This window comes from Penicillium longicatenatum, assembly GCF_028827895.1.
Source record: "Penicillium longicatenatum strain IBT 33135 chromosome Unknown contig_1_segment0_segment0, whole genome shotgun sequence".
Taxonomy (NCBI): Eukaryota; Fungi; Ascomycota; class Eurotiomycetes; order Eurotiales; family Aspergillaceae; genus Penicillium; species Penicillium longicatenatum.
In genome coordinates, this window is record NW_026643119.1 from 2,432,231 (window position 1) to 2,446,279 (window position 14,049).

The following is a 14,049-nucleotide window of genomic DNA, read 5'->3' on the forward strand; positions in this document are numbered from 1 at the left end:
CGACCCCAACTCCATCAAATCTCCGAGATGGAAAAAAAAAAAAAAAAACAAATAGAAAAAGAAAATCGTCGGGGTTGCCGATTACTCGAAATGCAGCTATTCGATTAGACTGCACTCCGCTTTTCCCGTCCCCACTCAGTGATAACGATCACGGCCATCTTGCCGAGTCACTTGCTATTATTTTGATGTATATAAAGGGCCAAACATCCGAGGGGCTTAGTTGACAAAGAATCGTCATGGCTATTCAACCGCTATGGGAGCAGATTGTCTCCCAGAAACGGGCGATCAGAGATAAAATGCTGACTCCGTATCTGATCAATGTAGCAGATCAAGAGACTGGAGATCATGTTGATAAGATTCATGAACGCAGTCATGTGGATGAAGAAGTCCAAGCGATTACTGATATTGACGAGGTGGAAGTGTTGTTACAAAAGATTCAGACCGGTGACTTTTCTGCCGAGCAGGTTGTTAAGGCTTATATACAACGGTGAGATGCGCGTATCCCTCCTGGTATGAACTCTCAACTGAGCTTCCTAAATAGAGCGGTAGTGGCACACCAGTTGGTCAGTCCAGAAACTATCTTCCAATCCTTGAGCAAAGGAATTAATGAACAATAGACCAACTGTCTCACCGAGGTGGTATTTGAGGATGCATTGCAACAAGCCAAGGAGCTAGATCTGGAGTTCCAGACAACGCATCAGATCAAGGGCCCTCTGCATGGAATTCCCTTTACTGTGAAAGACCAGTTCAATATCAAAGGTGTTGACACAACTTTGGGCTATGTTGGTCGATCCTTCAATCCAGCGCAACAAGACGCGGTCCTGGTTCAGATCTTGAAGGACATGGGTGCAATTGTCATTGCAAAGACCAATTTACCCCAGAGTATTATGGTAAGTACTCTCCTGTCATCAATACCTTCATGCTTCTAATCCGTCCATTCATGTTCTAGTGGGCAGAAACTGAAAACCCCCTATGGGGACTGACTACGAACCCTCGGAACCCTGCTTTCTCTCCAGGTGGCTCCACCGGGGGTGAGGGCTCACTTTTAACCTTGCATGGCTGTTTGTTGGGATTTGGAACGGACATTGGAGGGAGCATACGGATTCCTCAATGTATAGCTGGTCTATATGGTTTGAAGCCCACGGTGAGTATACGGGACTAAGCAACCGGCCATGTCAACTGCTGACCCACGTGTAGAGTAGCCGGTTTCCCTATGAAGGCGTGCCAGTATCGACGGAAGGCCAAGGGCATGTCCCATCTGCCGTGGGACCGATGACTCGGGATCTCCAGTCACTCAGCTATATCACCAGGCTTGTGGTGAATGCCCGGCCCTGGGACTTGGATCCGCGATGTACCCCTCTACCTTGGAATGAAGCTACTTTCCACGAGATTCAGACTCGCCCTATAGTCATTGGACTGATCATGGATGACGGCGTCGTCAAAGTTCATCCACCAATTGCCCGGGCTTTAGAAGAGCTAACGGCCAAATTGAAGTCTGCCGGCCACGAAGTTCTGGTCTGGGATACAACGGATCATGCGGCGTGTATAGAACTGATGGATCTCTATTATACCGCCGATGGGGGAGAAGATATCCGTCGAGACGTCGCCGCTGCCGGTGAACCTTATATTCCCCATGTGGAAGCGTTGGTCAATCGTGGTAAGCCAATTTCGGTATACGAATATTGGCAACTGAATAAGCGGAAACTTGCTGCACAGAAAAAATATCTTGATAGGTGGCATTCGGTCCGATCTCCATCTGGGAAGCCTGTCGATGTTCTGCTGGGTCCAACGCTGCCACATACGACTGTCCCACACCGGAAGTTTCGATGGGTGGGATATACCAAGATCTGGAACTTTCTGGACTACCCAGCCGTGACCTTCCCGGTCGACAAGGTGAGGGCAGATCAAGATCAATTGGCGGCAGAGCCCTACATACCGAGGAATGCTTTGGATGAGTGGAATTGGAAACTGTATGACGCAGAGAAGGTAGATGGGTATCCGGTGAACCTCCAAATTATCGGCAAGAAACTGGAAGAAGAGAAGGTCCTGGGAGCCGCTATTGCTATTGAGCATATTTGGAAGAACAACACTGCAAGCCACATCTGAGAAGAAAACTTTGTAGTCATGGACGAAGTATATATACCAAAGATTTTTGTTCCGTGGAGCACAAAAAAAAAAAAAAATAAATAAAAAAACGTAATTCGTAATCGGGCACACCGATCGCTCGATTCCCTATAACTATCTAGTAGACACCGCCAACGCCAAAGATTATGCTGTAGAATATCAAATTGCTTTTAGATCAAGCCTTGGGAGGTTCGAAGAGCTCGGGCTTCATGTTGATCTTGCAGAGTTTCGAGATACATCCGCTCAACTGCAATAAGGATTGCACCCCGTCAAGAATACGCATGTGCGTGAACCCAATCTCTCGAATGAATTCCAGCTTCGAATGCTCTGAGAGTGTAGGAATGGTCTTGGTGACTCGGAACATAGTACTGATAATGTCGTGGGACGAATATCCCAGTGTCCTATAAAGCATTAATTACGTGCACACCACATACGAAAAACAAATGATCAACTTACCATAGTTCGTTCAGCCCTTCTAGGGCAGCATCCACTTTACCCTCCCAGCAGGCCTTGATCATGGCCTGAACCTTGACGGGGTGTGGGCTATCAACGACACGGAATACGTTGTCTCCGCTCACGAAACCAAATCCAGACCATGTACTCTGAACGTTGTTGATCGCTTGACGCATGTCACCCTCAGCGCTGAACACCAAGGCGGCAATGCCATCTTCGGAGTGCTCGACCTTTTCCGCCTCACAGATCTGCAACAGTCGCTTGACAACTTGGGCATCGGTCAATCGTGCGTAACGGAGAATAGCACAACGAGATTGCAGTGGCTCGATAATCTTGTTTGATTGGTTGCAGGCAAAGGCGAATCGAGTGGTGGTCGAGTAGATCTCCATTGTACGTCGTAGTGCTTGCTGAGCGCCGGGAGTCATACTACACTAGGTCAGCGAAACAATGCTACCAACAGTGAGAATACGAGCAGCAGTTACCTATCCGCTTCATCAAGGATGACCAACTTGTGACGACCTGGAGGCAGCGTGACCTTTTTCTGGGCAAAACCCTTGATCCGATTGCGCACCACGTCAATACCTGAAGCATACCTCCATCAGCACCTAGCATCGAAGCTAATGAATAAAACAAAACCTCACTAACCTCGCTCGTCACTTGCATTAAGCTCCAACACAGCCTCCTTATACGAGTCTCCAAGCAATTGTCGAGCTAGGCATAGCACGGAGGTTGTCTTTCCAATTCCTGGCATGCCGGAAATGATAACGTGAGGCATATTTCCATCCTTAGCGATGATTTTTAAACGTTCAATTGTCTCGGTGTTGCCGACAATATCATCCAGGAAGACGGGGCGATACTTCTCGACCCTGTTGTAGAAAAGTCAGCTACTAGGCCTTGCAATGGCTGAGTATCGATCGGAACTGACCAAGGAAGCTCATAATCTACAGGAGCACCTGCAGTGGAGGCTTTAACACCATTTCGTGCAGCGCTTGAGGAAGATTCAGCTTGAACCATGATGGGCGAGTGGGTTGGTAGGTAATTCGTGGGGTGGAAGTTGAAGACGCGAAAGGTGCACGCGTTCCGCGATAACTTATCGACTGGCCTGTGCACCAAACCTCTTTCTTTGGCTTAGACATGATCAATTAGTTGAGAGGATTGACTTGAGTGTAAAGTGCTGTATAGCATATCAACAAGAGTGTTATTGAAACTAATTAAATACATTCAGTGACTGCATTCCTCTCTGTTCAGCTTGTCAGTTTGGCACTGTAGAGCCGCATTACTGTCCGTCTTCGGCGTCCACCGCATTTGCATCCTCCAACTCTCATTTTTAGCTTGACGAAGACCCAGTCTACAGTCAAGCATATTTTTTCTTCTACACACTCCCTTATGACTCAATGCAGCACGAGCAACCTCTCTACAATACCTCCATCTCTTCGCATTCTCTTCGCATCTCTCCAGTCTGTGAGACAACCTGCGACCCCCTCAAAATAAACGGACCGCACACCTCAGCCCACCTCGCCCCTCGGCTGATAACACAATAATGAATATGGGGACATCTGTTCGACGGAACCTCTTTCACCAGAACCTGAGCCGTCGCCCTGCATCTGCAGGACCTCCCAATGGGGCCGTTCAATCGGGGAATAATGGCCTCTCCAACCGCCCCTCGAACAGGCTGAAGCCAACCGTGTCCGACTCCTCTACTCGAAGCACAAAGTTAGCAGAGAACAAGGAGATTGTGGTGCGTGACAAGAATGGAGGCTATAAGCTTGACATGCCTGCTTTACCGAGCAGAGGCGTTGGTGATAACGGGGAAGAGCTGGATGAGCTTGAGACTGGCGAAACAAGCTTTGAGTCATTGGAGATGGAACGGGAGAAAGAGAGTAAGCTCGCTCGTTGCAATAGTGCCTATTGGCTGTCAACTGATCGTTGTTTAGATTACGAAGCCGCGCTGGTCGAGATGATGATACGACATCGCAACAGACAGTCGAGCGGTGAGCCTGATGGTAAGTTGCGGTGATTCTACCTCTCTTGGTTAGGTAATAACATACTGTACTAGAAATTCTCAATATTGTTCATCAAAGTTTGCTCAAAAAGGCCAGTTCCTTGGACGACGACAACTGGATGTTCGAGCCAGAATCTCTGACGCGAGTCTAGAGGACGAATGGAAAAAATGCGCTACATGTACTTTCATTTTTCATTACACGGTCACTTGAACATGCACAAAGGGAGAGAAATCGGCCCGAGCACTCCAATTTGACTCTTTAGTCCAGGTCCATGTTCGATGGCGGCGCCTCAACCTTTCTCACAGCGGGCCGAGATGGGCCTGCGTTGCCTTGGCCTCCACCGAACAACATGCCGCTCATCATGTCAAGCAGGGGGTTGCCCTGCCGAGGGATCTTGATCCCAAAGTACTGCTCACCAATCTGTGCCAGAGTCTCGTCCCAAATGCCCACATCCCGAATCTGTGCCGCATAATGTGCAGTAAGCTGCCGGAACAGATCGGCACTTCCTCGCTGAACAGCCAGAAGCAACATGCTCAGGAAGTTGAGTAATGGGAGGGCAGGATACACCCGAACATCGGAGCTGGCACTGCTCACCTCTTGCACACCAAGAGACGGGTTTGATGTTGACAGACGAGTGGTGAAGATCAGCAACGCCTTGTTGGCACTGCGGAGGTTGCCCGTCGTGAGGTATGGGAAAATAGCGCGCGACGCATAGAGAGCTGCGGTATGCGGTTCATCATGGGTGTACCACTCATATTCAAGTTTCGCCAGAGTCTCCGCGGATTCCGATGTTCCTAGGGTCAGATGTTTCTCGGCCTCGTATGGCTCGTTATCTAAAAGGCGCTAGGTTAGATAGGAATGGCCACGAAGATCGAAGAACCAACCTTCTGCGTAGACTGAGCCAGCTGCATGATGCAGGTCCGGGTCTCCACGCTCTAGGGGCCCGTATCGCCCACTCCATCCAATAATTTCCTGAATAAACCGCTTTCTTGTAGGCTCTTCCGAGGGGAACTCGCGCAGAATCTCGATCAGGCGCTCTGTCATCACAACCAGTCAGCCATCTCTTCGGTAGTAGCCCCACGGAAATGGAAGAATTCAGAGACTACTCACTCTTCCGAGCCCGGCTCTCCGCATCGTCGTCACGTCCTGAGATCTCCCATTCTGCTTTATTGTAGACCTCGACCACCAGCATGATCGCCAAGTCTCCACCACTCGCCGAGGCACCCTGCTGGGCTCCAGCCCTCAGCAGAGCGGTTGCACCACCAGCCAGGATCTCTGCGGCGGCATTCCAGTTAGAAGCTTTGATATAGCGAGCTGCGATCACACGTAGTTGTTGGTGAGCTTCGTAGTAGGCACCAGCCGCGATCCTGTGCAGAAAGTGGGCTGTCAGTATGCCAATCCATTCTGTTTCTGGGGGGTGGGCGAATCAGAAGTCTCACTTTTCTTGCTGACGGGCAATAGTCTTATCAATTTTGGAAGTCATTATCGGAAGGATTTCCAGTGGAAAGCAAGGGAAAGGGGGTTGGAATCCAAGCTTAAGTTGGGGAACGGGAAAGCTGTTCGCAATCCAAACTTCCTAAAGTTTGGTGGGGAACGCGGCTCCGTGAGCATCCTGGATCCATTTTCCTCCCCACGACTCTCTTGCTTCTGCTTGTGTCCCAATCTCTTAGATTTATTTCCTTGGTCTACCTATACACTTGAGGCTTGCGACTATTTACTGGCGTTCTTCGCCCGCCTCTTCACTGGTAGTGAAAAGGTCCCTTGCAAACCCCCAAGGGCGACACGAATTTGATATCACTTGACCAGTTGACCCTATCATCAAGGGCCAAGTGCTTCTCTTGTGCCTGAATATGATACAGAATAGAGGTGTTGTCCTTGCAAATTAATTGGATTCATCACTATGAGCCATTCCACTTTTGACATCCAGCCAGTGAACCGCTTCGTCGGGTCCAATACGACTATACGACGGCCCAAAGTAAGTTCACGATGGTCTTGGTTCGCAAGGTGCCAAATGACTGATGACTTGAAAGGAAATCACTTGCTTCTCCTATGATAACGAGCGGCGATTCTCACTGGGAGAATCATCCCTGCAATACTACTATCCGCCCAGTCTGCCAGCTGATCTGAATATTGGATTCAACACATTCCAAAAGCTCAATGACGCTGGCGATGAGCATTTAGATGCATTACTTGACACGATCACTGCCCTAGAGAAGGATACGCAAAAGAAATGCGAGGCTGACATCGTCACCTGGCGCGGGATGATGACCAAGGTATGCTATGAACAAGTTGCAAGGATTTCACAAACTTGTCAGGTTGTATAGTTTTAATACCTTTTAGATCTTGGCAGCTCCCTACGATACGATGAATGGGTATGCACGCCTCGTAGAGGCCCACCAAGACTCATGCTCCTTGCTAATCATCATACCTCTAGCTTTGAGATGAACGCGACACGCTTCCAGGTATGATCTATAACTTCTTAAGAAGATTCATGTTGTCTAACATTGACTCAGGGTACAATGTGCGTGTCTTCAAGTTAATTTTAATCTGTGCTCCCTAATATTGACATAACAATCCCAGCTTCATCGAAGAGAACAACTCATACAAGAATGAACAGAAAGAAATCCAGAAAAACCAAAGGATGCCACCTGGCATGGCATCACAGGAATTGATGATGTACTGGGGTATGGCTTACTCTTCCGGGTTCTTCAATGGTCGCTGAGCTTATCAGGTTATAAATTCGAGGTCCTGTCTGTTATTCCCAAGCCGTGGGATCCAACAACCCGTGAAGAGATCGAAGCACGGCCAAATCAGGTCGTCAACAACAGTGCACAGTATTGCTCAGTGGTCAAAACCGGAATTGGGAACACGCGCATGATCCTTGGGGGTGAAGTCGATGCCGGTGAGTCTTAATCAAGAGGATGAGGGGGGAAACGGGGGAACATCCAGCTCATGTGACTGTTTAGTATGGGACTGTAAACCGGAGAGAAAGGAGGACCCTATCCACTGGGTCGAGCTCAAGACATCGGCCGAGATTCGCAACGAGCGCGATATGTTCAAATATGAGCGAAAATTGTTGAAATTCTGGGCACAATCCTTCTTGCTGGGTGTACCCACGATCATCGTCGGCTTCCGAGATCAGAATGGCATCGTGCATCGCTTAGAAGAACTTGATACAGCCAGTATCCCTGGCAAGGTCAAGAAAATTGGAAGAGGTTCCTGGGATGGGAACATCTGTATCAATTTTGCTGCTGCATTCTTGGACTGTATGGGCTTTCCCCCTCGCTTCCCCCGTTCATGAAGCTAATAGAGATTTCCCCAGGGCTCAAGCAGACTATTCAGCAGGATGGGGTGTGGAAGATTCGGAAGCGGGAGAAATCTTCCGTTATTGAGGTGATCAAGATTGAAGAGTCAGGGCATGGTGGTATACTTTCACCAGCATTCACAGCCTGGCGATCCACCATGTAGCTCTCCGTACACTTAATTCGATTCTGTATTTTAAACTTCTCGAGTCCTCAAATCTATGTACATTTCTACAAATTCATTGGGCATGATGCAGTGGTCAAGTCTTGTCAAGAATCAATTAAACGATCATGCTGCCATATTCGAAATGGCATAGATACGTGTGGAGGTATCTTCGCTACCCACTGCAAGATCAAACTTGGCTTTGCTATTTGCCTCTTCAGCTGACACAGGTCGCCATGACAGCTGTGTAATGGCCTTGGAGGGTGCCATGGTCTGATCAACAGCCACAACAAGCTGTGCTTCAAGAGTATCGGTGCTGATATGGTGGATTGAAACGGCACCGCTGTCCTCTCCCGCAGCCAGAATGAATGAATTTTGGTATGGAGCAGCTAAGAAAGCGATGGCCGAAACAGCGGATGTGAACGCAATAGTGGTCTGGCAGGTGAAAGTATCGTCTGTCTTTTGCCAAATCTTAACGGACTTGTCACGTCCTGCCGTGGCAAAAACGTACTTTGTAGTCACTGGTGCCCAGGCAGCTCCCAGAATCATCCGAGAGTGACCCTTGAGGTTCGAGGTGAAGTTGGTAAACACAGTTGGGTCTTGTTCACTCCGGGCGAAAACGGCCCATTGTCGGTCTCGACCCACGCTGAGGAGATATTGGTCGTTGTCGGAAAATGAGAGGTCCGCGATGGTCAAAGAGTGTGCAGTGAGAGAGGGCTTTATCTCATGCCAGTCTGATGTATCATATAGTCGAATCACTGCGTGGTCTATACTGGTAGCTTTGCAGGCAGTGGCAATGAGCCTGCGATCGTGGCTTACTGCAACCGCTGAAATCTCATATCCATGGCCATAAAGCTTTTCGTGCTCTGGCCACAGTGTGTATCGAGCTAATTGATCTTCCAATGGCGGGGTGTCAGTGTTGAGATTGACAGCAGGGGCAGATTGTGTCACCCCATTGGCTTCGTCCTCGTCCACTGGTGCCTCGTCTCCCTGTGCTTTGTTTGAAAGACCTAGAACTGGAATTTCAGCCGTGTCTGGGAGGTCACCCTCGATGGTTTGTTGAAACCCTGTGAGCTTTCCAAGCAGATCAGCGATCTGCTTTGGCTCATTGAACACCCGCAGAAGCTTTTCGTCGGCACCGGAGACAAATTGGGAGGGCCCCAGGGTGTCAATGCAGTTCAGGTCGTAGCCATGAATCTGAGGGCGAGAAAACTCGTGCCACGAGCGTTTTTCGTCACGCAGCCATTCGGCATGAAGACGCGTAGTCTGGTCTGCGCTGGTTGAGAGTAAATAACCACCGCTTGGATCCCACTGTACGCCATTGGCTGCACGTACGTGTCCCGAAATGCCGAACTTTTGCACCCAGACATCTGCCTCGGAGTCATGCTGCCATACACGCCAGCTGCCTGTGCGGCCCAGGCTTACCACTTGCTTGCCATCTGGCGACCAAAGTCCAATCCAAAAACCACCAGCGCTTCCAGTCGCGGTAGTTGATCCCTTTTGTACACTGATTTCTCCCATTCTTTCAATCGACATCCAGACTCCTGATACAGAGTCTTGCTCCCAGATGGTGACTGTGTTATCCGCAGACGCAGAAAGAAGCTGTGATCGGTTTGGATCGGGGTTCCATGCAGTTGTGTAAATCCAGTCCTCGTTTCCAAAAAGAAGCGCTTCAAAGGTGATGGAATACTTCAAGCCAGCTGCGTCAAATTCATGAGCTTTGTTCGACAGTGTAGGCTCCATGCCACCCAACAATGGATCGGCATCGTCAATGGGTGCAGGAGCGTTTGCTTCGCCCTGGCGCAATCTCCATAGACGAATGTATCTGTCCTGACTGGCCGATGCAAGCAGTATATCATTGGTGTTGCTCTGCTTGTCCACCGTGAACGACAGAGAGCGGACCCAGGCCTCGTGACCTGGAAGAACGGCACGGCGTTGAAAGTCTACTCTATCGACAGACTCTTCTGCAACGTATATTTGTACCTTCGTTGTAGTTCCCGCGACAGCCAGTACAAGTGGACGATTTGCGCCTTCTAGTACTCGTAGAGACAAACACAGTGGGAAGAAGCGTGGTTTCATAGTGATGGTTTCCATCATCTCGCCCTGCAATTCCAATGCATTGATTCTCCATACCCGGACAGTCCCATCTGCGGCTCCAGATGTAACGATGTTTGTCCCCTCAGCTACACCTATCGCATTGACTGATCCGGTGTGACCTTCGAGAGTAAAAGCATATCTGTAATTGCGAGTGTCGGTGGCATCTTGAAGCCAAACTCGGATGGTGCGATCGACGGAACCGGTGAGAAGCAATCTCGTCCCCGATGAGGGGCAGGTGTAAAATCTGATCACGCTGACTTTGTCGGAATGCCCAACGAGAAGCGCATAAATTCCTCGGTGAGAGTTATCCTTGCATAGCTGTCAGCATGCCAACGTGTATAATGACAGATACATTGAGCCGCAATAGACTTACTAGAGGCTCCCACAAGGCGACATTGTTGTCCGCTCCGAAGGCGAGCACGCCTGTCTGGACATCCCAATCTGCAGCTCCTGGGTGGCGGTTTCCACCCACACTGATATATTCCGATACAAGAGAAGCCATAGCTAGCAATGAGCCGAATGACCCAGGTAATATGCTTGAGGCGCGGACACTGGAGAACGGAGCTGTCGCAAAAGATAAATTGTGCAAGTAGCTTATCGATAAGAGGCTACCGCCTCAAGCCCCTCCTTGTCTTCTTTTCTTCCAATCCTTTGTCGAGCTTCGTCATTCTTAATTTGAAACAACATCGCCATCCTGAAGTCAAGTCCGAGTCAATTACCGCTGGAACCATGGCTAATACCGCAAATGGTGGCGTGGCCCCGATCCCTATCACTGTCGAATTCACGTACTTATATGTCCGAATCCCCGGATTCAATTTCCTCGGTACTGACTGCTTTCCACAGCGGCGGATTAGAGATTCTATTTTCCAATGAGCGCAAGCATAAAGTCACAGTGCCTGGCCGCCTGGATGATGGTAGCCAACCAAACATCTCATATTTACTTCGATACTTGGTCGACAACCTGATGAAAGACCAGAGGAAGGAACTATTTATTATGGAGGACAATGTGTACGTCACATTCAATCCCTTTCTCTTCTATGTCCATTCAATTGAGACTAACATTTGGGGCAGTCGACCAGGAATCCTTGTTTTGATCAACGACGCCGACTGGGAACTGGAAGGCGAGGAAGCGTACGAATTACAGCCAGGTGATAATATTGTGTTTGTATCGACGTTGCACGGAGGCTAGAGGGCGAACAATCACATCAATAAAAATAACCAAGGGATTTTGAGGCAACCGAAAAGGGCCACATAACTAGGTCAAATCAAATGAGCCTAGAGACATTGCTGGCCCTAAACAACATCTTCGACGTGTTGCTGGGAGAGCCTTTCAGGTTCACGTGGAGTGCGAATCCCACTGGGGGTTCGGTAGCCACTCTGGGGTGTCGCCAGACCATCCTGCGGACTTCCTAGCCCTTGCATCGGAGAGACAACCCCACTTGGGGGCACTGGAATCTTCAAGTCTTGGGGCGATGCAGGAATGATTTCTTCGGGGAGATCGGGAATATGGATCCGTTGTGCCTCGTTTTGGTAGCTCTCCGGGATAATCTGAATTATTCAAGTTAGCCATATAAGAACATAAGTTCGGTCTTCTACCATGTACCTCAATAATCTCATCACGAGGGAATTCTAGGAAGGGAATATCAGCAGCGTTACAAGCCATGAGATACCCATATAGGACCCTGAGAACGCTTTCGTGAGCAATGATCAGCAGATCGTTTTGCTCTCGCTCCAGTTCAAGAATGATCGGTTCCAGGCGAACAGCCAGATCGTGGTAAGACTAGTCAGTGTCAGTGTCACTCTAAGGCCTTTTCTGGGGCAAAAATTTGTACCTCAGCACGAGGATAGCGGTGGTGGTAAGGATCCAGCTCATGCTTGGAGACCTCATCCGCGAATTCGGCTCGGATGCGCCTCTCTGACATTTTCTCGCAGACTCCCGGGTTAAGTTGGCTCATTTGGGATCGCTGGCGGACCTTGTATCCTTTCTCATGGAGGTATCTCGCGGTCTCCACGGTACGGCGTCTCGTCGATGTCCAGACCTTCAAAGGCCGCAATTCGTTCCCAGACTCGCCCTGAGAAATCTTTGTCTGGTTTTCCGCCTCTCGATGAGCAAGCAAACATTCAGTCATTTTCTTAGCATAATCTTCTCCTTGTTCAGAAAGAGACGCATCAGCTTTGTAGGAATCTGCCTCTAATGAGACGCCAGCCTATATGTGCATCAAGTCAGTCTGATGCTCCCAATGGCTAGAGGAAAGTCACGAACCCGCGCAAAGTATGTGCGTCTAGATTTGATATGGAGGTTCAGCAGGTAGAAAACAATGCGGTTAGAAAGGTACCCGAAGCTGCGGTTGTTCACTATCAATCGCTCTCCCGCATTGATCATCTATAGGAATTAGCAGGGGGGCCCGGTGGTAATGATCAGAAAAGAATACAAACCTTGATGTAGTTCAGGTCCTTCTCCTCCATGGTCTGGAACTGGGGAATTCGAGAAGATATTCTAGTAAGATAATGCTTGACTGCATCCTCTGGGCTCCATGAAACATACTGGAGTACGGTTAGATATTTAATATATAAATACTAGACATCGGACTCACATCTGGAGAAGAAATCTTGACCCTTCGGACGTTCTCCTCAATAATTCGTTCATCATCGCACCAAGACTCAATAAACAGCGTCTAAAGATATAAGTACTTTGGCATCTACGTCAGATTGAAGAGTTTGATTTACCTCGATGTCATGTTTGGCAAACTCCTTGGCAAGTGACCGTCGTCCTGAGGCTAATGGGTTTACGGAGTCGTAGATCGCAATCTGGCCATTCTCATGGTTAAGGAAATGATAGATATCCTCTCGGCACTTCCTGACGATCTTTTGGCGGAGAAGGACGGACGAAGCGGTTGCTAAGGACCTTGTGAGCATCATTGGAATTCTTGTGATAGATTACTGCGCTTACCATTCACATAGAAATAATCATCAGGCATATCCTCACCAAATGGAATCGTGGCACGTCGGTAGTCACCCAGATGAAAGATCCTGGTCTTAACTCCAAGCCTGTAGCGCCTTGTTAGCGTGTTCCTGCGAGAAGCCGGAATGCTAGCACTTTGCAGCACACGGAGAACCTACCATCGAAGGTATCGTGCCAATGCAACAGAAATGTGTCTTTTTAATAGAATAATATTAGCATGTCCAATCTTGATTAGGTCGTTGGGTAATTGGTTAGGGTAGACACACGTCTTGCCTCTGGCGGGTAAACCCACGGTGATGATGACGATCCGGCCCGAGTGGAAAAGCCGACCGGATTCCGTGCTGTATAGCTGTGCCGGGGCAAGATCGGCCTTTTCAGGTAGATCATGAATTGCATCGACGAAAATCGAGGATTTGCGCCGGAACTGGGGCGAGTTGGCTACGATCTCTGCTGTGCTGGTTGACGTCAGTTTTAGAATTCCAAGGGTGGGAGATCCCCCTCAAGCCGACTTTCAGACGGATCAACAACAATCCAGATTTGTTGCTTCTTCTCTCTGCGCTTGAAGAAGCAGCATGATCCCTTTTCTCATGCCGGCAAATCCTCAAGCATCTGGGCAAGGAGACTTACAGTAAGGTATCCATGATCGCGGGGCTGCACCTAAATGACGCAAATATTCACTTTGGAACTTGGCGCCTCTGGGGATTTCTTTTTGAATTCTCGAATGGGAATAAACGGGTACTTTACGAAAGATATCCCCAGAAGGTGAAGTCTTGTGAAGAAGTTGGGGAAAGTTGGAAGCTGAGGCTGGACTCGGGCAAAAGCGGTATATGATAACGGTGAGAGTAGATATCGGGTGGAACCTTTTTTGGTCCTTGAATGTATTCCCTCAAGTAAACACTGCCAATGGTTAACCTCAACCGACTCGGGAGATACTGTACTTTCCTA

The 14,049-nt window shown here is 49.0% G+C and overlaps 8 protein-coding genes across 8 annotated transcripts; 4 read left to right on the forward strand and 4 right to left on the reverse strand.

The window, feature by feature from the left end:
• Window positions 1-236: 236 nt before the first annotated feature.
• Window positions 237-2,106, forward strand: N7484_001679 (Amidase; the record flags this gene model as incomplete). The annotated part of the gene is made up of 5 exons (XM_057112099.1): window positions 237-487; window positions 542-563; window positions 618-890; window positions 950-1,144; window positions 1,198-2,106. The coding sequence occupies 5 exons, from the start codon at window positions 237-239 to the stop codon at window positions 2,104-2,106; spliced, it is 1,650 nt and encodes a 549-aa protein (XP_056976836.1).
• Window positions 2,107-2,299: 193 nt separating this feature from the next.
• Window positions 2,300-3,591, reverse strand: N7484_001680 (replication factor C subunit 4; the record flags this gene model as incomplete). The annotated part of the gene is made up of 5 exons (XM_057112100.1): window positions 2,300-2,525; window positions 2,581-3,003; window positions 3,060-3,159; window positions 3,223-3,443; window positions 3,503-3,591. The coding sequence occupies 5 exons, from the start codon at window positions 3,589-3,591 to the stop codon at window positions 2,300-2,302; spliced, it is 1,059 nt and encodes a 352-aa protein (XP_056976837.1).
• A 526-nt stretch (window positions 3,592-4,117) lies between these two features.
• Window positions 4,118-4,731, forward strand: N7484_001681 (uncharacterized protein; the record flags this gene model as incomplete). The annotated part of the gene is made up of 2 exons (XM_057112101.1): window positions 4,118-4,580; window positions 4,634-4,731. The coding sequence occupies 2 exons, from the start codon at window positions 4,118-4,120 to the stop codon at window positions 4,729-4,731; spliced, it is 561 nt and encodes a 186-aa protein (XP_056976838.1).
• A 107-nt stretch (window positions 4,732-4,838) lies between these two features.
• Window positions 4,839-6,063, reverse strand: N7484_001682 (protein GET4; the record flags this gene model as incomplete). The annotated part of the gene is made up of 4 exons (XM_057112102.1): window positions 4,839-5,413; window positions 5,465-5,617; window positions 5,691-5,947; window positions 6,020-6,063. The coding sequence occupies 4 exons, from the start codon at window positions 6,061-6,063 to the stop codon at window positions 4,839-4,841; spliced, it is 1,029 nt and encodes a 342-aa protein (XP_056976839.1).
• Window positions 6,064-6,480: 417 nt separating this feature from the next.
• Window positions 6,481-8,048, forward strand: N7484_001683 (DXO/RAI1 family decapping nuclease; the record flags this gene model as incomplete). Its single annotated transcript, XM_057112103.1, has 9 exons — window positions 6,481-6,555; window positions 6,611-6,853; window positions 6,921-6,952; window positions 7,015-7,042; window positions 7,094-7,101; window positions 7,161-7,264; window positions 7,312-7,482; window positions 7,547-7,846; window positions 7,903-8,048. The coding sequence occupies 9 exons, from the start codon at window positions 6,481-6,483 to the stop codon at window positions 8,046-8,048; spliced, it is 1,107 nt and encodes a 368-aa protein (XP_056976840.1).
• Window positions 8,049-8,171: 123 nt separating this feature from the next.
• N7484_001684 (Elongator subunit ELP2) lies at window positions 8,172-10,644 on the reverse strand (the record flags this gene model as incomplete). The annotated part of the gene is made up of 2 exons (XM_057112104.1): window positions 8,172-10,451; window positions 10,516-10,644. The coding sequence occupies 2 exons, from the start codon at window positions 10,642-10,644 to the stop codon at window positions 8,172-8,174; spliced, it is 2,409 nt and encodes an 802-aa protein (XP_056976841.1).
• Window positions 10,645-10,871: 227 nt separating this feature from the next.
• N7484_001685 (ubiquitin-related modifier 1) lies at window positions 10,872-11,331 on the forward strand (the record flags this gene model as incomplete). Its single annotated transcript, XM_057112105.1, has 3 exons — window positions 10,872-10,927; window positions 10,986-11,150; window positions 11,214-11,331. The coding sequence occupies 3 exons, from the start codon at window positions 10,872-10,874 to the stop codon at window positions 11,329-11,331; spliced, it is 339 nt and encodes a 112-aa protein (XP_056976842.1).
• A 104-nt stretch (window positions 11,332-11,435) lies between these two features.
• On the reverse strand, window positions 11,436-13,745 carry N7484_001686 (bifunctional fructose-2,6-bisphosphate 2-phosphatase/6-phosphofructo-2-kinase; the record flags this gene model as incomplete). The annotated part of the gene is made up of 10 exons (XM_057112106.1): window positions 11,436-11,690; window positions 11,746-11,922; window positions 11,975-12,349; window positions 12,406-12,525; window positions 12,579-12,686; window positions 12,737-12,817; window positions 12,870-13,039; window positions 13,093-13,190; window positions 13,263-13,559; window positions 13,732-13,745. 10 exons carry the CDS (start codon window positions 13,743-13,745, stop codon window positions 11,436-11,438), a joined length of 1,695 nt encoding a protein of 564 aa, XP_056976843.1.
• Between the last annotated feature and the right edge of the window lie 304 nt (window positions 13,746-14,049).